At 37.0% G+C, this 21,988-nt stretch overlaps 2 protein-coding genes across 2 annotated transcripts; both read right to left on the bottom strand.

Moving 5' to 3' along the window:
- Positions 1-4,082: 4,082 nt before the first annotated feature.
- Positions 4,083-10,729, bottom strand: LOC131938226 (integumentary mucin C.1-like; the record flags this gene model as incomplete). Its single annotated transcript, XM_059296147.1, has 5 exons — positions 10,640-10,729; positions 9,068-9,188; positions 8,564-8,676; positions 7,475-7,577; positions 4,083-5,301 (listed from the first exon to the last, which is right to left on the bottom strand). Coding segments are annotated over exons 1-5 (1,602 nt in total), but the record flags the coding sequence as incomplete, so codon positions are not given.
- Positions 10,730-16,360: 5,631 nt separating this feature from the next.
- Positions 16,361-20,179, bottom strand: LOC131938225 (mucin-2-like; the record flags this gene model as incomplete). Its single annotated transcript, XM_059296145.1, has 3 exons — positions 16,361-17,928; positions 18,010-19,935; positions 20,062-20,179. Coding segments are annotated over 3 exons (3,612 nt in total), but the record flags the coding sequence as incomplete, so codon positions are not given.
- Between the last annotated feature and the right edge of the window lie 1,809 nt (positions 20,180-21,988).

Raw genomic sequence — 21,988 nt, 5'->3', positions numbered from 1 at the left:
AACAATTACCTGAAGTGAATTGCCACGAAATAATAGCTGTATTTATTCAAGTTCTTTTGAAATCATCATTCACATTTGTTGATGTTTTCGAATGTATAATTACACAAGAATACATACACAAAATTAACATAGTTCTGTTCATCATTTATTTTATAAAACAAACAAAAAATTCAAACACGGGTTAGCTTCGTTATTTTTTTTATTTTTTTTCTAACAGGAGTCTATATATTTTATTTCTAAATAGTTTTTAATGATTCATCTACTTATCCAAATGTCTATACGTTTCCTAACTATAGTTAAAAGAAAAAAGTTTATCATCGTTTACTGGTGTCCAAACGATGCTTGTTTAGTTACAACGGTCACTAGAACAGAAACAGCTGCTTTTGCCCAGGTAAGTCACACACCCTGACGATCTAACAACGGTCGATGGGAACTTCCCGTCTGAACAGCCACGCACAACATCTGCAAAGTGAAATGTTGACAAGAATAGTTTAGTTGCTAAGTCTTGTACAACGTTTACAGTAATATATTCACTATTGTGATTTTATGTTATTCCATTTTGCTAAAAAAAATTAAGCGCTAGTCTCCATTTATGTATCGCAATCACGTCATTTCTTAAATACATTAGGTTGCGGAGTAATATGAATGTGGAAGTTCGGCTACGGGAATCATAATCATATAGAGTCTTTCCGTTTTAGATCTGTTTTAGGGGGTTGGCGTGGTCGAGTCGGTAAAGCTCATGGCTGCTAAACCAAAAAGTCTCGAGTTCGAACCCTCGGGCAGATGAGGCTCGTTAGCTGGGGACAAGCCACTCTTCTAGGAGAGACAACTCCAAAATCAAACAACTGCTGCATTGCAGTACGTTCTTGGTTGGACAAAGACAATGGAAACAAATCCAAAAAGAAAAGCAGGCTGAAATCGGAGTCAATGACCTCATTGGCGAATAAACAGTTGACACGTATACTTAATTGCGTTGGCGGCGTGGTCGAGTCGGCAAAAGCTCATGGTTGTTAAAATTCGAAAACAAAGTCACGAGTTCAACCCTCTGGCAGATTAGGCTCGATCCCTTCCAACACTTAAAATTAAGAACGAAGAAGAAGATCCTTTTTTCAAGTGGTAGTCTCATCTTGACTTGTTTTTTAATATTATAAACGCGTTCTGTCTTGGACTAGTTGGATTAGACGCTTTAGGGATTAGAGGATTTTGCTTCATGGAACTGAATGTCATGTAATCATAAATAAATTTCGTCGTGGAGGTATGGGTGGATACACGGTGTCACAGAATGTTCAGCCAATTCACCAACCATCATGCAATAGTTAGACCATACAGTAATTTTTTTTCAAAACGCGGCTTATAAATAAGACAAATAATTTCTACTTACGTTCTCCTGTTGATGTTTGATATGTTGTTACTACACAAGGGCCTGTACACTTGGTCACCTTGGTTTTCTGCCAGCCTAAGATATCCCCAGGGGCGGGGCATCTCTTGCATTTTTTAACTCCGTAGCCACTCTTGCATTTGTAGCAGTAGCGGGTTGCTGGTACAGTAGGGGTTGTCGTAGGTGTTGTGTTTGGTGCTGATGTGGTGGTACTATCAGGTGGGGTTGTAGAAACTGATGTAGAGGAAGGCGTAGTTGTGCTCGTTTCTGGTGTTGTTGTTGTGGTGTCTAGTGGTGTTGTAGTTGTGGTATCCGGTGGTCCAGGTGTGGTGTCTTGAATTGTTGTAGTGCATTCTGGTGTCGTTGTAGTGGTGTCTTGATTTGTTGTAGTGCAATCTGGTATTGTTGTAGTAGTATCTTGATTTGTTGTAGTGCAATCTGGTATTGTTGTAGTAGTGTCTTGATTTGTTGTAGTGCAATCTGGTATTGTTGTAGTAGTATCTTGATTTGTTGTAGTGCAATCTGGTATTGTTGTAGTGGTGTCTTGATTTGTTGTAGTGCAATCTGGTATTGTTGTAGTAGTATCTTGATTTGTTGTAGTGCAATCTGGTATTGTTGTAGTAGTATCTTGATTTGTTGTAGTGCAATCTGGTATTGTTGTAGTAGTATCTTGATTTGTTGTAGTGCAATCTGGTATTGTTGTAGTGGTGTCTTGATTTGTTGTAGTGCAATCTGGTATTGTTGTAGTAGTATCTTGATTTGTTGTAGTGCAATCTGGTATTGTTGTAGTAGTGTCTTGATTTGTTGTAGTGCAATCTGGTATTGTTGTAGTAGTATCTTGATTTGTTGTAGTGCAATCTGGTATTGTTGTAGTTGTGTCTTGATTTGTTGTAGTGCAATCTGGTATTGTTGTAGTAGTGTCTTGATTTGTTGTAGTGCAATCTGGTATTGTTGTAGTAGTATCTTGATTTGTTGTAGTGCAATCTGGTATTGTTGTAGTAGTATCTTGATTTGTTGTAGTGCAATCTGGTATTGTTGTAGTAGTGTCTTGATTTGTTGTAGTGCAATCTGGTATTGTTGTTGTAGTATCTTGATTTGTTGTAGTGCAATCTGGTATTGTTGTAGTAGTGTCTTGATTTGTTGTAGTGCAATCTGGTATTGTTGTAGTTGTGTCTTGATTTGTTGTAGTGCAATCTGGTATTGTTGTAGTAGTGTCTTGATTTGTTGTAGTGCAATCTGGTATTGTTGTAGTGGTGTCTTGATTTGTTGTAGTGCAATCTGGTATTGTTGTAGTAGTATCTTGATTTGTTGTAGTGCAATCTGGTATTGTTGTAGTTGTGTCTTGATTTGTTGTAGTGCAATCTGGTATTGTTGTAGTAGTATCTTGATTTGTTGTAGTGCAATCTGGTATTGTTGTAGTTGTGTCTTGATTTGTTGTAGTGCAATCTGGTATTGTTGTAGTAGTGTCTTGATTTGTTGTAGTGCAATCTGGTATTGTTGTAGTAGTATCTTGATTTGTTGTAGTGCAATCTGGTATTGTTGTAGTAGTATCTTGATTTGTTGTAGTGCAATCTGGTATTGTTGTAGTAGTGTCTTGATTTGTTGTAGTGCAATCTGGTATTGTTGTAGTAGTATCTTGATTTGTTGTAGTGCAATCTGGTATTGTTGTAGTAGTGTCTTGATTTGTTGTAGTGCAATCTGGTATTGTTGTAGTTGTGTCTTGATTTGTTGTAGTGCAATCTGGTATTGTTGTAGTAGTGTCTTGATTTGTTGTAGTGCAATCTGGTATTGTTGTAGTAGTATCTTGATTTGTTGTAGTGCAATCTGGTATTGTTGTAGTAGTGTCTTGATTTGTTGTAGTGCAATCTGATATTGTTGTAGTAGTGTCTTGATTTGTTGTAGTGCAATCTGGTATTGTTGTAGTTGTGTCTTGATTTGTTGTAGTGCAATCTGGTATTGTTGTAGTAGTGTCTTGATTTGTTGTAGTGCAATCTGGTATTGTTGTAGTAGTATCTTGATTTGTTGTAGTACAATCTGGTATTGTTGTAGTAGTGTCTTGATTTGTTGTAGTGCAATCTGGTATTGTTGTAGTAGTGTCTTGATTTGTTGTAGTGCAATCTGGTATTGTTGTAGTTGTGTCTTGATTTGTTGTAGTGCAATCTGGTATTGTTGTAGTAGTGTCTTGATTTGTTGTAGTGCAATCTGGTATTGTTGTAGTAGTATCTTGATTTGTTGTAGTACAATCTGGTATTGTTGTAGTGGTGTCTTGATTTGTTGTAGTGCAATCTGGTATTGTTGTAGTTGTGTCTTGATTTGTTGTAGTGCAATCTGGTATTGTGGTAGTGGTGTCTTGAAGTGTTGTAGTGCATTCTGGTGTTGTTGTAGTTGTGTCTTGATTTGTTGTAGTGCAATCTGGTATTGTTGTAGTAGTGTCTTGATTTGTTGTAGTGCAATCTGGTATTGTTGTAGTAGTGTCTTGATTTGTTGGAATGCAATCTGGTATTGTTGTAGTTGTGTCTTGATGTGTTGTAGTGCAATCTGGTATTGTTGTAGTAGTGTCTTGATTTGTTGTGGTGCAATCTGGTATTGTTGTAGTAGTGTCTTGAAGTGTTGTAGTGCATTCTGGTGTTGTTGTAGTTGTGTCTTGATTTGTTGTAGTGCAATCTGGTATTGTTGTAGTAGTGTCTTGATTTGTTGTAGTGCAATCTGGTATTGTTGTAGTTGTGTCTTGATGTGTTGTAGTGCAATCTGGTATTGTTGTAGTAGTGTCTTGATTTGTTGTAGTGCAATCTGGTATTGTTGTAGTAGTGTCTTGAAGTGTTGTAGTGCATTCTGGTGTTGTTGTAGTTGTGTCTTGATTTGTTGTAGTGCAATCTGGTATTGTTGTAGTGGTGTCTTGATTTGTTGTAGTGCAATCTGGTATTGTTGTAGTAGTGTCTTGATTTGTTGTAGTGCAATCTGGTATTGTTGTAGTAGTGTCTTGATTTGTTGTAGTGCAATCTGGTATTGTTGTAGTGGTGTCTTGATTTGTTGTAGTGCAATCTGGTATTGTTGTAGTAGTATCTTGATTTGTTGTAGTGCAATCTGGTATTGTTGTAGTTGTGTCTTGATTTGTTGTAGTGCAATCTGGTATTGTTGTAGTAGTATCTTGATTTGTTGTAGTGCAATCTGGTATTGTTGTAGTAGTGTCTTGATTTGTTGTAGTGCAATCTGGTATTGTTGTAGTGGTGTCTTGATTTGTTGTAGTGCAATCTGGTGTTGTTGTGGTTGTGTCTAATTCTGTTGTAGTTGTCGCAGGTGTAGTGGTAGTGGTGTCAGGTTCTGTTGTTGTAGTATCTTGTGTTGTTGTGGTGGTGCCAAGTGTTGTTGTAGTGGTGTCAGGCTCTGTTGTTGTAGTATCTTGTGTTGTTGTTGTGGTGCCAAGTGTAGTCGTTGTGGTGTCTGATTTTGTTGTTGTGAGATCAGGTGTTGTTGTAGTACTGTCGGTTGTTGTAAATGTTTCTTGTGTTGTTGTAGTGGTTTCTGGTGTTGTAGTCGTAGTTGTTGGTGTTGTTGTAGTGGTAGTTGGTGTTGTCGTAGTTGTAGTTGGCGTTGATGTCGTGGTAGTTGGCGTTGTTGTAGTGGTAGTTGGCGTTGTTGTCGTTGTAGTTGGTGTTGTTGTCGTGGTAGTTGGCGTTGTTGTAGTGGTAGTTGGTGTTGTTGTTGTAGTTGTTCTTGTTGTTGTAGTGGTAGTTGGAGTTGTTGTAGTTGTTGTTCTGGTTGTTGTTGTAGTTGTCGTTGATGAAGTTGTAGTTTGCGGGCAGTAGTAATCTACCCAAGGCTTTAACATTGCGTCTAGTGCAGCTGACTCGATCGAGGTACTGAATGTTGGACAGCTAGTGACAGCTAAATCCATTACACAGGCTTTTGCTTTAATCGCCCAGCTGAGAAAATATATTTTTTACTATATAACCAAATATCGCAATCAATTTTACTTTCTTGTATACGAAGTATTGAGAAAGTATTGTAATCGTGCAAAAAAAAATCGAGATTTTTGCAAATCTCGACGTTTTACACCTCCCTGAGTCGAAAAAACATAGTTTTGCAATTTTGTCCATATGTCTGTGTGTGTATGTGTGTGTCTGTGTGTGAGCACTATAACTTTAGTACCGTTACAGTTAGGTTGATGAAATTTGATATATAAGTATTATATCAAATTTGTACTTCTGTAGTAACTTTTCAGCGATTTCCGATAACCTGAAGTTGAACTTATTCTAATTTCAATTTTTCAAAAGCCTATAGCTTGAGAACTGTTTCAGATAGATAAATGAAATTTCACATGTAAGTAAAAGATCTAATTCTCTGCCTTCTGTCAAATGTTGGGCGATATAAAGTATTTAAAAACTGGTTAGTTACAAAAAGCCTTATTGGACAATAGAAAATGGTCTAACAAGATAGGTATTTATCAACATTTAAGTGATTTCCAGCAAAAGATACTTTATATTAGATTTGTCTAAAACCTTCACAATTTGTAAATTTTCTATTATTCTCTCACATAGCAGCATATTCTAATAGCTTTTAGACTTTTTCTACCTTCTACTTCCCGATTCCACTAGAGTTGATACCCGTTTTATTTATTTATTTATTCGATTTACTAGGGAGGAGGAACGATAAGTTTATAAAGTGAAAATGTCAATAAGTTTTTGTGGAGTGAGGATATTAGCATCAGTGGGAAAATATATGACTTGTCTATAGTCTCAATATGGTGAGACTTGTGGTATCAGGTGCCATAGAGCGGTGAGACTTGGGCTGTCAGAGGCAGAATGGTGAGACTTTGGCTGTCAGAGGCAGAATGGTGAGACTTGGGCTGTCAGAGGCAGAATGGTGAGACTTGGGCTGTCAGAGGCAAAATGGTGAGACTTTGGCTGTCAGAGGCAGAATGGTGAGACTGGCTGTCAGAGGCAGAATGGTGAGACTTGGGCTGTCAGAGGCAGAATGGTGAGACTTGGGCTGTCAGAGGCAGAATGGTGAGACTTGGGCTGTCAGAGGCAAAATGGTGAGACTTTGGCTGTCAGAGGCAGAATGGTGAGACTGGCTGTCAGAGGCAGAATGGTGAGACTGGCTGTCAGAGGCAGAATAGTGAGACTTTGGCTGTCAAAGGCAGAATAGTGAGACTTTGGCTGTCAGAGGCAGAATGGTGAGACTGGCTGTCAGAGGCAGAATGGTGAGACTTTGGCTGTCAGAGGCAGAATGGTGAGACTGGCTGTCAGAAGCAGAATGGTGAGACTTTGGCTGTCAGAGGCAGAATGGTGAGACTGGCTGTCAGAGGCAGAATGGTGAGACTTTGGCTGTCAGAGGCAGAATGGTGAGACTGGCTGTCAGAAGCAGAATGGTGAGACTTTGGCTGTCAGAGGCAGAATGGTGAGACTTTGGCTGTCAGAGGCAGAATGGTGAGACTTTGGCTGTCAGAGGCAGAATGGTGAGACTTTGGCTGTCAGAGGCAGAATGGTGAGACTTTGGCTGTCAGAGGCAGAATGGTGAGACTTTGGCTGTCAGAGGCAGAATGGTGAGACTTTGGCTGTCAGAGGCAGAATGGTGAGACTTTGGCTGTCAGAGGCAGAATGGTGAGACTTTGGCTGTCAGAGGCAGAATGGTGAGACTTTGGCTGTCAGAGGCAGAATGGTGAGACTTTGGCTGTCAGAGGCAGAATGGTGAGACTTTGGCTGTCAGAGGCAGAATGGTGAGACTTTGGCTGTCAGAGGCAGAATGGTGAGACTTTGGCTGTCAGAGGCAGAATGATGAGGTTTGGGCTGTCAGATGAGTGGCATCAAACCGTGAGACTTGGGACATCTGTGGCCTTAGAACTCGGATGCCTAGGATGCCCAGCAAAGTGTGGAAGCGAGCGACACTCAGATATGTGTTAAGAAGAGCTTGTAAAGGCTGTGTACAGCTTGATTGCAGCTAAATATTTATGTCGCGTGAATTAGTTACAATTATTTAACATTTGGGAACATCTACAAAGAGCTAAAATGTACTTCAACTACGGAACAAATTATCAATAATTCAACAAAAATATTAATTCAAAACATTGACTTCGAAATTTTCACATTGACTTACTCGCAATTGTCTGTATATATAACATCACCACACCTCTGAAAATCCCTCTGAAATTGATTTAATTTTCCTTTGTTTTGTAGACAAGTAAGGAATTGAACGAAATCTGAAAAATATTTTTTGAAACACGTTTAGTTGCTTAAAAAAACATATATCTCTATATAAACACTTGATTACGTCTTAAAATATTAATATGTTTTGTTTTCTATTTTCTGTTCTTGGCCGTCTTAATTACATTGGCACAACGATGATCATATAGGCCAAAGATAACGACATAGAGCAATGCGAGTTCATGTTCTGAAGCGATGGCAGATTTTAGAGGTGTAAAGTTACAACTGATTATAAATTATTATTGTATTGCAAGAATTTAGGTGATATTAATATTAAAATTGTTTGCATTCAGTTTTTTTTTAATCTTTAATCAAGATTTCATTTTTTTAAATTAAATGTGTTATCAACTGGCTTGTTTATACCTTTTGTTACATTTAGCGATAGGTAATTTATCACTGTATGATAGATTGACTACTTGCAATACCTAGACCACATTTTCTATTCACAAATAGTTATATTTAGAACAAATTTAAGATGTATTATCGCCATTTTTCGAGAAGACGTTTCCGCTTTTTAAAATTTGACTTTCTTGGCTCACAAAGAGTATCGTGAGAACAAGGGTAGCAGAGAACAATTGAACGGAGAGAACAATGTCAGCAGATTGTGAGATACGGAGTGATACAGTGTGTTGACCTGTAACAATGGAGGTCTGTCGGTGTTAATGGCATTCTTTCAACAGAGACTATTCATCAAGAATTAAACTATTGTAATCTCGAACCTGCAGAATGTGATGCGTTTTGTGAATGTGACAAGCCAGAGTCAAATTAGGAGTCCGCAGACTAGGCGCGCTATTCCTGGGCGCGTACGAATACGTACACGGCAAGTGGTTACACACCACTGTCGCATGTAAATGCTGCCAGAAGGGTTAAACCCATCAAAGAACGTTACACGTCTGTCACGATTGGCTGTGATGGCAGGTTGGAATGACGAAACACAAATCAACAAGGTTACACATAGGTGTAGCTATAAGTTCTGACTTACAGTCCGAGCCCTGCTGGGTACAGAGGTAGGTGTAGGACCCTGCCTGCTTGAGATATGGTCCCCATGTAGTACGAGGACAGTCGGCCAGTACGGCATTTGCACAGGTGGCTCCCCTGTCAAAGTATTTTTTCAGAGTTATATAACAATGTCAAATGCTTAACAAAATTATAATAATTATGAAATAATAATACAAAGTATAATAATAATAATAATAATAATAATAATAATAATAATAATAATAATAATAATAATAATAATAATAGTAATAATAATAATAATAATAATAATAATAATAATAATAATAATAATAATAGAAATATTAATAATAATAATTATTATTATTATTATTATTATTATTAGTATTATTATTATTATTATTATTATTATTATTACTATAATTATAATTATAATTATAATAACAATCAAAATGAATACAAGAAATTCTTTTCAAATTTTGTAAGATGGGTCGGAGAGTAGTGTACACGGCCTCTAACTTGAACTTACGCACAATACTGTTGTTTCGCAGTGACACTGTTCGTCAATAAATAGCCCCAGTCTTTAAACTTTAATAAATTGTCCCACACGGTATTCAAACACGTATCAGCGTTGGTCAGAGAACAGGTAGCTGTAGAGATAAATAGTTACAATTCTAGTATTGGTGCATAGTTACATTTTACAGTAAGATTGTATACACATCGGTATATAGTTAACAAGTTGTTAGGTGGAATTTAGTGTTGAAGCCAGGTTCAATGATGCAGCTGTAGGTGGAGGGGAGGGGGCAAGACCGTAAAACTGAAATCCACCATTTCACTGTAGCGCATAATTGCTGAAATCATGACTCCTTATTCTACAAAAACGCAAAATCACGAGATTGTCATTAAAATTTCATGTGTCAGCAAAAGTTACATCAATGGAATATGCTGAAGACAACAGTTCCTCAGAGACTTCAAGCAAATCCTCAGAGAATTCAAACGATACTAATTTGTTCTTTAGATAACAATTTCAAAAATATATTTAAAATTATTACACAACATTGAGTATTTTATTTATACTTCCTTAAAAGGTGTAGGCTCCGGGAAAAACTTTTAAAATAATAAGCCTTATTTATTTGTTAGTGTATTTAAGTTAGTGTACTAAAAGGAAAATAAGTGAATGCATTGTGGACTCTTCTGAAAGAATGTTTTCCATCGCAACGGCGGCGATCTTGAAAAAAACAACCAGTTGTCGAAGTCTCAAGGTAAAAAAAAAGTTAATATTAATCATAAAATCATATACTTTTCTTTTACTAACTCTAATAGAGTCCTCTGACTACGTTTTGTAACAGAAAATTCTCTAGAAATTTTTTTTCGAATTTCAAAATGTTTGGTATGGTGTAATAATATTAAACTTAATGCTGAATATAATGGTACTTCCAAAAAAGAAATTATCAGGTGTGTTTTATTTTGAGTTTTCTTCAGGGTTTTTGTCCGGAGCCTATCCCCTTTCAGCACAAGTATAGAACATTCCCCTCAGGTACTTGATGAACAGATAAGGAAGGTAAATTTGAATTTTCAGACAGTTACGTAAATATCAAACGTGTATGCTTCATTTTATACGAATTGTGGCTTGTATAATATAATGTTATTAAAATTTGTAAACTAAATTATCTGTGTATCTGTGCGTGGTTTGAATGTTGCTATGAATGTTTTCAATTCACAACTACAAGTTTCAATGTGTCTCTATTCTTTATGTCGGTGTATTTATTTTAAATAAAACAGTTGAAAAGATTGCTGTAGGGTTGAGGAGCGTTGGTTGACTTTTTAATTTAATAGGAGGGCGGTAGATTGAAATAGTGTGGAGAAAATTAAAAATGTAACAATATTATATCTAAGTTTTATGCTAAAAATGAATTCAGGCTTTTAAAAATAGAGCACCATCTTAAAACCACAAAGGCTAGTCAAATTATTAAAACAACTTTTACAATCGAACGAATTCAAACCAAAAAAAATACATAAAATCTTCACTTGAATATGTAATTATAGACAAAATACCAACAAAATTCATAACATATTTACAGGAAACTGTAATTATACGAACCTGCATTAGACAGCTGAATACAAAGCAGAAAAATGAAAATCCTCATATTTGAATATTTCCGTGGTAGCTATTGAGATTCGTCCTTTGAAAACACTTTCTCGACTGAATGACTTAACATCTTATACTCAGATAAATACCCACCTTTGATCTTGGTAACAGTGGACAGATATAATCTGTTTAATAATGTTTAATTGATATCGATGAGTTCAATGTTGTTGGCCTCACTTGTCCATTAAAGACACATAAATATGAGGAAAATCAATGTTGTATACAGAAGATTTAAGGATAATTTAGGATGACGATGTAGAATACAGGAGGTGGAAACAGAATACAGTATGAGGATGGATAATACAGGAGAATGATGAAACTGAAGTAAGGAATATTAGGAAGAGGAATGAAAAATAAAGGTGGCTGGGGTATGCATAAGTAGAATGGAGCAAACAAGAGGTGGTTTGAGCAAATAGGACGATGAAGTATACAGATATAGGATGGAGCAGAGTGGAAGAATATGGGACATACAGGTGAATGGAACATACATTAGTTGCTAAAAAAAATTAAAGAATACAGTAAGTTTCAGAATCCATGCGACTATTTTCATATAGATTGATTTATTACTGGCACGTTCGTAACAAACTTTTACGCAGATGTTACATTGGGTATTTAAAATGTCCACCTTTTTATGTCCGCGTTGGCGTATTACAAATAAACAATGATTGATTTTTTTAGTGTCGACATTTTGTTTCTCTGTTTCTTCAGTAACCAAAAATATTTTCGATTTTCGATTTGCGAACCGCCAACGGTTCTACTGTGTTTTGGACTAAATAGCGGATGGGGAAAATTCGGTTCGGTTATATAAGATTAATAAAACTATTAATTTACCTGCACAAAATCAAAATAGTATGTCTTCTCTGAACTTTCTTTACCCACGACTTCGCCTACAAGAAGTAATGACAAAATACAGGTGATAAAACAAACTTGCTTTCAGTAGTAACATCATATGTCACTGAAATGTGTAATACATTATATGAGTGAACAAGCAATTCTGTTTTGTTTTTGTTTTTCAATTGTTTTTAATTTTATTAAAGATTATTATTTAAATCTAAATTTATTTTTCATTTTTTTTTGTTCTTGAAGAAGATAAATGGCCGAAAATTGGGCACAATTATTTGCTCTTGCATGAAACCAAAATTCGAAACCAAAATTCGAAACCAACATTTCACTCCAACAACTCAATCACATCACACAAACAACACATACCAACAACACAGCCGCGCCACACAGCAACAAGTAAACGTAACAACACAGCTACAGCACATAACAACAACAGAGCCACGCCAAACACCAACAATGTATTCCTACCACACACAAACAACGAAGCAAAAACTACGCACCAACAACCCAGCCAAACCACACACAACAACACAGCCACAGCCACACCAAAAACCACCACTTACACACCAACAACGAAAACACATCGCATTTATTTTAATCATCATCATCAAATTGTACTTCTCCTCATACCCCTCCTACACACACATACCTATTATTGTATTGCACGAAATCGACCTTTATAAAGAGAAAACATTTTAATTGCGCGTGTCTTGTGCCTAGTGTCACAGCTCGGATGAACATTAAAAAAAAACATCGTTTTTAAATACATAAATATATGTGTATATATATATATATATATATATATATATATATATATATATATATATATATATATATATATATATATATAAACACACATATATATGTATATATTGTTGATTGTATAGCACTATACTACAGACGTTATAAAAAGAAAGACGTTAACATACAAGAGCAACCATCCCTCTGATAGAGAGATTTACCCCGGTACTCACGGCAGGAGAGAGAGGGCAAGATAGTTTGTACGTTTTAAGAGGGCTCAGTGTTTCTAATCATCAGCTTGATTCATTTTGTTTTATCAAAAAATAATTGAAAGTTTATTAAGGGAGGAGAGGTTTTGAAATCACGTGACTCCCAGTCCTATTGTGTGGGCTGCGTGCGTCATATACTTAAAAACCAATGTGACGTTTTATTTAAAGTAGGATTCAAAATCAATAGAAGCAAAACATAAGTAGTAAGAATCAATAGCAACCTAGATCTTCTCATACTAAAAAACGTGGGGGGAGGGGGGGGAATTTTGAAACGAAACAATTATGCGATGCGTCGTGAACACAACTGAAAGTGATACAAGATAACATAAGAACAAGTATAATAAAATAGATATTAAAAAAACTTTATAATAACAAGTATTTAAATGCATTAAAAATAATAAAATAAAGTAACTTCGCTTTCATTAATGAAAGCTTTGTTCATTTATGAAATCTCTTACATAATTTAGCGAAAGCTAGTATTTACGATTTTAATTAGAATCGTTTTCTAATATTTGCATTTATTTTTATTTTTTTAATTAACTTGTTCTTAATAATGTTGAGCCAACATTAGACTGTAAATATTTACCCCGATCGGTAAGTTGCGATCTATAAAAGACCTGTATTTGTCAGTTGGTCCTAGTTTGCAAACATGATGCAAAACATTGTGACGCCCGGTGCTTAATCATCTTTTTGTTATTGAACTTAGCTATCAATTAATGTATACACAATTCTAGCTATTAAAACAAATCTTATAATAGATTAAAAATAGCGTAACATTCTTTATGAATGAACACTGAACTCAAAGTTATCTAAAGGATAACGGGTGGTCTAGTATTTCCTAAAACTTTCTACTATTCATATTATGCGATTCTTTTTTTATATATATAATTTCTATTTTTTTGTTATATTTTAATTGTTATAGTAAATAGCCTTTTGTTTTTTTTCACTGGATGGTAGACTGTTTCACGGCAATCAAAGTTGATTACTAAAGAATCGTGCGCTTGTCGCATTCTGGCAAACGTCTTTCGTGAAAACACCCGTCTCCCGTCTCATTCATGTCGTGCATAATGTGGTGTACAATCTCACACAAAAACAACACTGTGAAATCAATAACAACTTCTTCATAATTATTTTTATGACAAAAGATGGAGATTAGTGTGTAGAGTGACGTGAATCGAGGCTGACATCACTTGAAGTAGAGTGTGTTATGACGTGGTGTGTTACCACGCACGTGTGGTGTGTTGAGACGTGATACAGTGTATGAAATGACATAGTTTGTCGTGACTTTAATTACATGCTGTGACATTTTGTGTGTAACATTTAGGGTGTAAAGATTTATTTTAACATGTAATAGTTAACGTGTGTTCTGTACTCATCTGTTTCGAGTTTTTTCAGATTTTTTTTCAGCAGAACAGGGTGGGAGACTTTTGAGAGAGGGTATTTGAAAATCTCGAAGAAATCGAAATAGGTTATGATTAGATGTGTTGTTTTTTGTTGTTTTTTTTTTCATGGATAATCTATTAAAGTACATAAATAGTTTAAATCCCTGAATGTTAATCGTCGAAAACATGATACGTTATGTTAGTACCACTGTTTGACCACTGTTTATCTTACAATAACTATCACAACAACAGCACCAGCTATCACTACTACACCACCAATTACCAGTACAACACCACCAGCCACCCAGACATCAACACCAGCTACAACTACAACTACAACTACACCAGTTAACTCTACAACAAAACAAACTACCAATACAACAAACATCACATAGATTTAAACTACTAAACTATTATACAACACGAGACACCACAAAAAACACAGGTTATCATCCACTGCTGGCATTATTAGGTAAAAAAAAAATTCGCATAGCTGTAATTAAAAACAAAATAGCATACATTTAACACCTACATCGCTAGATTAACTAGATTAATTTTCTGTCCCTTTTCTGAAGTTTAAAATTTTATGGAAACGGCTGTTTTGTTTACATTGGACACATTATGTAAGTTATATATTTCGTTGTTCATATAAAATCACTTATAGATAATCTGTTTAAACCATCGATAACTGATAGATAGAGAATGAAGAAAGAGATTGATAAATACAAATTGAGTTTAGATTAGATTTGTTTTTACATAAGAATAGATGCAAGGAAAGAACATAATTGTGTTCTGAATTTGCTGTATAAAAACAAGAAACAATGAAAAACAATAGTTTTCATTATTATTATGTTTATTGTTTTCTAAAATTTATTCTAAATTCTAGTTTTTAATTATTTATCTACTTATCCAAATGTCTATAAGTTTCTTAATTATAGTTTTTTTTTAAAGTATATAATAATTAACTTGTGTCCTAATGATCCTTTTTTTATTTGCAACGGTCGCCAGAACAAAAACAGGTCTTTTTGCCCAAGTAATTCACACACCCATTGGCTTGAATGACGGTCGATGGGAACTTCCCGTCTGAACAGCCACGCTCAACATCTGTCAAGGGAAATGTTGACAAGAATAATTTAGTAACCAAGGCTGATCCAATTGTGAAAGTATTTCAGAATTGAGACTATTAAATTACAATTTAAAAATGTGTTTTTTTTAAATACAAGATACTAAGAAAGAATACTCTAAAATTGTTATGTAATCACGCCATGTATTGAACCTAAAGACGTTGAGGGTAATAAAGGTATGGAAGGTTTTCTTTCGGGAATTGCAATCTCATGGCGACTTTTGGGTTTTGGATTAGTTTGGTCAAGAAGATTTGTTGTTTTGATTTTTTTAATATTCTGAACCTTGCAAGATAAGAGGCCACGAAACATTTTGGAGATTTGTATTCATGTTGTTAGCGTCTGTCAAATCATACTGTCGTGTGAAATATAGGCCTACATACTGTTTTTTGAAGATTACGTACATACTGTCGTAAGGTCATGGATACATAACGTCGTTGAGGATTGGATATACACTTTTGTGGAGTCATGGATAAATAATATCGTGGAGTTGTGAGGTTGATAAATATTAAACTCATCGTCAAAAAACGATACAACTGTTAAACATTTTTTAAAGAGCACAACTTGGCGTATTTACTACTACTACTACTACTACTACTACTACTACTACTACTACTACTACTACTACTACTACTACTACTACTTTTACATACGTTTTCCTGAAGTTGTTTGATATGTTGTTTTCACACAAGGTCCTGTGCACTTTACCACCTTGGTTTTCAGCCAGCCTAAGATATTTCCAGGGGCGGGGCATGCGTGGCATTTCGGTGTTTTAAAGCCAGTCTTGCATTTGTAGCAGTAACGAGTCGTAGGTGTTGTGTTTGGTGCCGATGTTGTGGTGGTAATATCAGGTGTTATTGTTATAGTTGTAGATATTATTGTGGTGGAGTCAGGGGTTGTTGTAATAGTGTCGGGTGTAGTTTTTTCTTGTGTTGTAGTGGTATCTGATGTTGTAGAAGTTTCGGGTGTGGTTGTAGTTATTTCTGGTGTTGTTGTGCCTGATGTTGTAGAAGTTTCGGGTGTGGTTGTAGTTATTTCTGGTGTTGTAGTTGTATCTGATGTTGTAGAAGTTTCGGGTGTGGTTGTAGTTATTTCTGGTGTTGTTGAGCCTGATGTTGTAGAAGTTTCGGGTGTAGTTGTAGTTATTTCTGGTGTTGTTGTGGTATCAGGTGTTGTAGAAGTTTCGGGTGTGGTTGTAGTAATTTCTGGTGTTGTAGTGGTATCTGATGTTGTAGAAGTGTGGGGTGTCGTTGTAGTTATTTCTGGTGTTGTAGTGGTATCTGATGTTGTAGAAGTGTCGGGTGTCGTTGTAGTTATTTCTGGTGATGTTGTGCCTGATGTTGTAGAAGTTTCGGGTGTCGTTGTAGTTATTTCTGGTGTTGTTGTGGTATCAGGTGTTGTAGAAGTTTCGGGTGTGGTTGTAGTAATTTCTGGTGTTGTAGTGGTATCTGATGTTGTAGAAGTGTGGGGTGTCGTTGTAGTTATTTCTGGTGTTGTAGTGGTATCTGATGTTGTAGAAGTGTCGGGTGTCGTTGTAGTTATTTCTGGTGATGTTGTGCCTGATGTTGTAGAAGTTTCGGGTGTCGTTGTAGTTATTTCTGGTGTTGTTGTGCCTGATGTTGTTGAAGTGTCGGGTGTGGGTGTAGTTATTTCTGGTGTTGTTGTGGTATCAGGTGTTGTGGAAGTGTCGGGTGTGGTTGTAGTTATTTCTGGTGTTGTTGTGCCTGATGTTGTAGAAGTTTCGGGTGTCGTTGTAGTTATTTCTGGTGTTGTTGTGCCTGATGTTGTAGAAGTTTCGGGTGTCGTTGTAGTTATTTCTGGTGTTGTAGTGGTATCAGGTGTTGTGGAAGTGTCGGGTGTGGTTGTAGTTATTTCTGGTGTTGTTGTGCCTGATGTTGTAGAAGTTTCGGGTGTCGTTGTAGTTATTTCTGGTGTTGTTGTGGTATCAGGTGTTGTAGAAGTGTCGGATGTCGTTGTAGTAATTTCTGGTGTTGTTGTGTCTGATGTTGTTGAAGTGTCGGGTGTGGGTGTAGTTATTTCTGGTGTTGTAGTGGTGTCTGATGTAGAAGTTTCGGGTGTGGTTGTAGTTATTTCTGGTGTTGATGTGCCTGATGTTGTAGAAGTTTCGGGTGTGGTTGTTGTTATTTCTGGTGTTGTTGTGCCTGATGTTGTAGAAGTTTCTGGTGTGGTTGTAGTTATTTCTGGTGTTGTATTGGTATCTGGTGTTGTAGAAGTTTCGGGTGTCGTTGTAGTTATTTCTGGTGTTATTGTGCCTGATGTTGTAGAAGTTTCGGGTGTGGTTGTAGTTATTTCTGGTGTTGTTGTGCCTGATGTTGTAGAAGTTTCGGGTGTGGTTGTAGTTATTTCTGGTGTTGATGTGCCTGATGTTGTAGAAGTTTCGGGTGTCGTTGTAGTTATTTCTGGTGTTGTTGTCGTGTCTGGTGTTGTAGAAAAGTTGGGAGTCGTCGTAGTTATTTCTGCTGTTGTTGTGGTATCAGGTGTTGTAGAAGTTTCGGGTGTGGTTGTAGTTATTTCTGGTGTTGTAGTGGTATCTGATGTTGTAGAAGTGTCGGGTGTGGTTGTTGTTATTTCTGGTGTTGTTGTGCCTGATGTTGTAGAAGTTTCGGGTGTCGTTGTAGTTATTTCTGGTGTTGTTGTGCCTGATGTTGTAGAAGTTTCGGGTGTCGTTGTAGTTATTTCTGGTGTTGTTGTGCCTAATATTGTAGAAGTTTCGGGTGTCGTTTTAGTTATTTCTGGTGTTGTTGTGGTATCTGATGTTGTAGAAGTTTCGGGTGTAGTTGTATTTATTTCTGGTGTTGTTGTCGTGTCTGCTGTTGTAGAAGTTTCAGGTGTCGTTGTAGTTATTTCTGGTGTTGAAGTGGTATCTGGTGTGGTAGAAGTTTCGGGTGTGGTTGTAGTTATTTCTGGTGTTGTAGTGGTGTCTGATGTTGTAGAAGTTTCGGGTGTGGTTGTTGTTATTTCTGGTGTTGTTGTGCCTAATGTTGTAGAAGTTTTGGGTGTGGTTGTAGTTATTTCTGGTGTTGTTGTCGTGTCTGGTGTTGTAGAAGTGTCGGGTGTGGTTGTTGTTATTTCTGGTGTTGTAGTGGTATCTGATGTTGTAGAAGTTTCGGGTGTGGTTGTAGTTATTTGTGGTGTTGTTGTGCCTGATGTTGTAGAAGTGTCGGGTGTGGTTGTAGTTATTTCTGGTGTTGTAGTGGTGTCTGATGTTGTAGAAGTTTCGGGTGTGGTTGTAGTTATTTCTGGTGTTGTTGTGCCTGATGTTGTAGAAGTTTCGGGTGTGGTTGAAGTTATTTCTGGTGTTGTTGTCGTGTCTGGTGTTGTAGAAGTGTCGGGTGTGGTTGTTGTTATTTCTGGTGTTGTAGTGGTATCTGATGTTGTAGAAGTTTCGGGTGTGGTTGTAGTTATTTGTGGTGTTGTTGTGCCTGATGTTGTAGAAGTTTCTGGTGTCGTTGTAGTTATTTCTGGTGTTGTTGTGGTATCTGATGTTGTAGAAGTTTCGGGTGTCGTTGTAGTTATTTCTGGTGTTGTTTTGCCTGATGTTGTAGAAGTTTCGGGTGTCGTTGAAGTTATTTCTGGTGTTGTTGTGGTATCTGATGTTGTAGAAGTTTCGGGTGTCGTTGTAGTTATTTCTGGTGTTGTTGTGCCTGATGTTGTAGAAGTTTCTGGTGTCGTTGTAGTTATTTCTGGTGTTGTTGTTGTATCTGATGTTGTAGAAGTTTCGGGTGTCGTTGTAGTTATTTCTGGTGTTGTTGTGCCTGATGTTGTAGAAGTTTCGGGTGTCGTTTTAGTTATTTCTGGTGTTGTTGTGCCTGATGTTGTAGAAGTTTCGGGTGTCGTTGAAGTTATTTCTGGTGTTGTAGTGGTATCTGATGTTGTAGAAGTTTCTGGTGTCGTTGTAGTTATTTCTGGTGTTGTTGTGGTATCTGATGTTGTAGAAGTTTCGGGTGTCGTTGTAGTTATTTCTGGTGTTGATGTGCCTGATGTTGTAGAAGTTTCGGGTGTCGTTGTAGTTATTTCTGGTGTTCTTGTGGTATCAGGTGTTGTAGAAGTTTCGGGTGTCGTTGTAGTTATTTCTGGTGTTGTTGTGCCTGATGTTGTAGAAGTTTCGGGTGTCGTTTTAGTTATTTCTGGTGTTGTTGTGCTTGATGTTGTAGAAGTTTCGGGTGTCGTTGAAGTTATTTCTGGTGTTGTAGTGGTATCTGATGTTGTAGAAGTTTCGGGTGTAGTTGTAGTTATTTCTGGTGTTGTTGTCGTGTCTGGTGTTGTTGAAGTTTCAGGTGTCGTTGTAGTTATTTCTGGTGTTGTTGTCGTGTATGGTGTTGTAGAAGTGTCGGGTGTGGTTGTTGTTATTTCTGGTGTTGTAGTGGTATCTGATGTTGTAGAAGTGTCGGGTGTGGTTGTTGTTATTTCTGGTGTTGTAGTGGTATCTGATGTTGTAGAAGTTTCGGGTGTGGTTGTAGTTATTTCTGGTGTTGTTGTGCCTGATGTTGTAAAAGTTTTGGGTGTGGTTGAAGTTATTTCTGGTGTTGTTGTGCCTGATGTTGTAGAAGTTTCGGGTGTGGTTGTAGTGATTTCTGGCGTTGTAGTGGTACCTGATGTTGTAGAAGTTTCGGGTGTGGTTGTAGTAATTTCTGGTGTTGTTGTGGTATCAGGTGTTGTAGAAATTTCGGGTGTCGTTGTAGTTATTTCTGGTGTTGTTGTGCCTGATGTTGTAGAAGTTTCGGGTGTCGTTGTAGTTATTTCTGGTGTTCTTGTGGTATCAGGTGTTGTAGAAGTGTCGGGTGTCGTTGTAGTTATTTCTGGTGTTGTTGTGCCTGATGTTGTAGAAGTTTCGGGTGTCGTTGTAGTTATTTCTGGTGTTGTAGTGGTATCTGGTGTTGTAGAAGTGTCGGGTGTGGTTGTAGTTATTTCTGTTGTTGTGGTGTCTGGTGTTGAAGAAGTTTCGGGTGTCGTTGTAGTTATTTCTGATGTTGTTGTGGTGTCTGGTGTTGTAGTACTTGTAGTGGTAGTGGTAGTTGGTGTTGTGGTCGTGGTAGTTGGTGTTGTTGTAGTTGTAGTGGTAGTGGTAGTGGATGTTCTTGTTGTTGTAGTTGTGGTTGATGTAGTTGTTGTTGGCAGGCAGTAGTACTCTATCCAAGGCTTCAACATTGCATCTAATGCAGCTGACACAATCAATTGATTGAAATATGTGCAGTCAGTGGCAGATATACCCATCACACAAGCTTTTGATTTTCTCGCCCACCTGTGGAGAGAAGAGCGTTGATTAAATAATCCCAAAAATCACAGTGTTTTTAGAATATATCTATTTTGGGCGAAATATGTAATTTAAAATAGTATATTCCAACCACTCTCAATATGCGTTGTCTACCTGTTTAAAAATTAAAAAGAAGAGTACCTTGGTTTATATTTTTTTTTTTATTTTAATAGTTTTCTTTTCAGGTATAGTGATTTTATTTTTAATTTCTCACATATGGATTTTAGAGAAAGTATTGTAACTGTAAAAACTCAAAATGGAGATTTTGACAACTCTGGACATTTTATACCTCTCCGAGTCGGAAAAACCTAGTTTTTCGATCTTTTATGTATGTGTATGTGTGTGTGTGTGTGTGTGTGTGTTTGTGTGTGTATGTGTGTGTGGTGTGTGTGTATGTGTGTGTGCGTATGTCAATGTGTGTGTGAGAGTGTGTGTGTGTGTGTGAGTGTGTGTGTGTGTGTGTGTGCGTGTGCGTGTGTGTGTGTGTATGAACATGATAACTTAAGTGACGTTACACATAGTTGGACGAATATAAATATTGCTATTGTAGTTTACCCATTTTGTTTAGTTGTGCATATTTACATAGTCTATTTGGGATGTTGGCCTCAAGATTGTGCAATTGGGATGTAGTTGGCCTCAAGATTGTGAGGTTTGGGATGTAGTTGGCCTCAAGCTCAAGATTGTGTAATTGGGATGTAGTTGGTCTCAAGATTGTGTAATTGGGATGTAGTTGGCCTCAAGATTGTGTAATTGGGATGTAGTTGGCCTCAAGATTGTCAGGTTTGGGATGTTGTTGGCCTCAAGATTGTCAGGTTTGGGATGTTGTTGGCCTCAAGATTGTGAGGTTTGGGATGTTGTTGGCCTCAAGATTGTGAGGTTTGGGATGTAGTTGGCCTCAAGATTGTGTAATTGTGATGTAGTTGGCCTCAAGATTGTGTAATTGGGATGTAGTTGGTCTCAAGATTGTGTAATTGGGATGTAGTTGGCCTCAAGATTGTGTAATTGGGATGTAGTTGGCCTCAAGATTGTGTAATTGGGATGTAGTTGGCCTCAAGATTGTGAGGTTTGGGATGTAGTTGGCCTCAAGATTGTGTAATTGGGATGTAGTTGGCCTCAAGATTGTGAGGTTTGGGATGTAGTTGGCCTCAAGATTGTGTAATTGGGATGTTGTTGGCCTCAAGATTGTGTAATTGGGATGTAGTTGGCCTCAAGATTGTGTAATTGGGATGTAGTTGGCCTCAAGATTGTGTAATTGGGATGTTGTTGGCCTCAAGATTGTCAGGTTTGGGATGTTTTTGGCCTCAAAATTGTGAGGTTTGGGATGTTTAATTTTTCGGTCTCGGTACAAAATAGTGGAAGCGAACGACAAGAAGATTCCATTTTTGGAGAGGCTGGATATTATGGATGGATACGGTTTTATCTCAATACTGTGAAGCTAATCAACCACATACTAGCGACCAGTAGCGAACCCCAAATTTCCCCATATACTTACTCGCACTTATCGCTAGCTTGAACATTACCGCAGTTCAGAAACTCCCGCTGGAAATGAGCTAAAGTTTTACAGTTTCTTAGACAATTTAGGAATTGAACGAAATCTGGGGAAAAACAAGCAAAAAGCCATCTTTATATGCTTAAAAGTAACAAAAAACCTGCTTTAATACACAAAAAGA

Source organism: Physella acuta, unplaced genomic scaffold, assembly GCF_028476545.2.
Source record: "Physella acuta isolate Inbredline_101_S28 unplaced genomic scaffold, ASM2847654v3 ptg000239l, whole genome shotgun sequence".
In the NCBI taxonomy this organism is placed as follows: domain Eukaryota; kingdom Metazoa; phylum Mollusca; class Gastropoda; family Physidae; genus Physella; species Physella acuta.
Note: the sequence above shows the minus strand (reverse complement) of the source record. Positions and strands in the feature narration are given on the sequence as shown.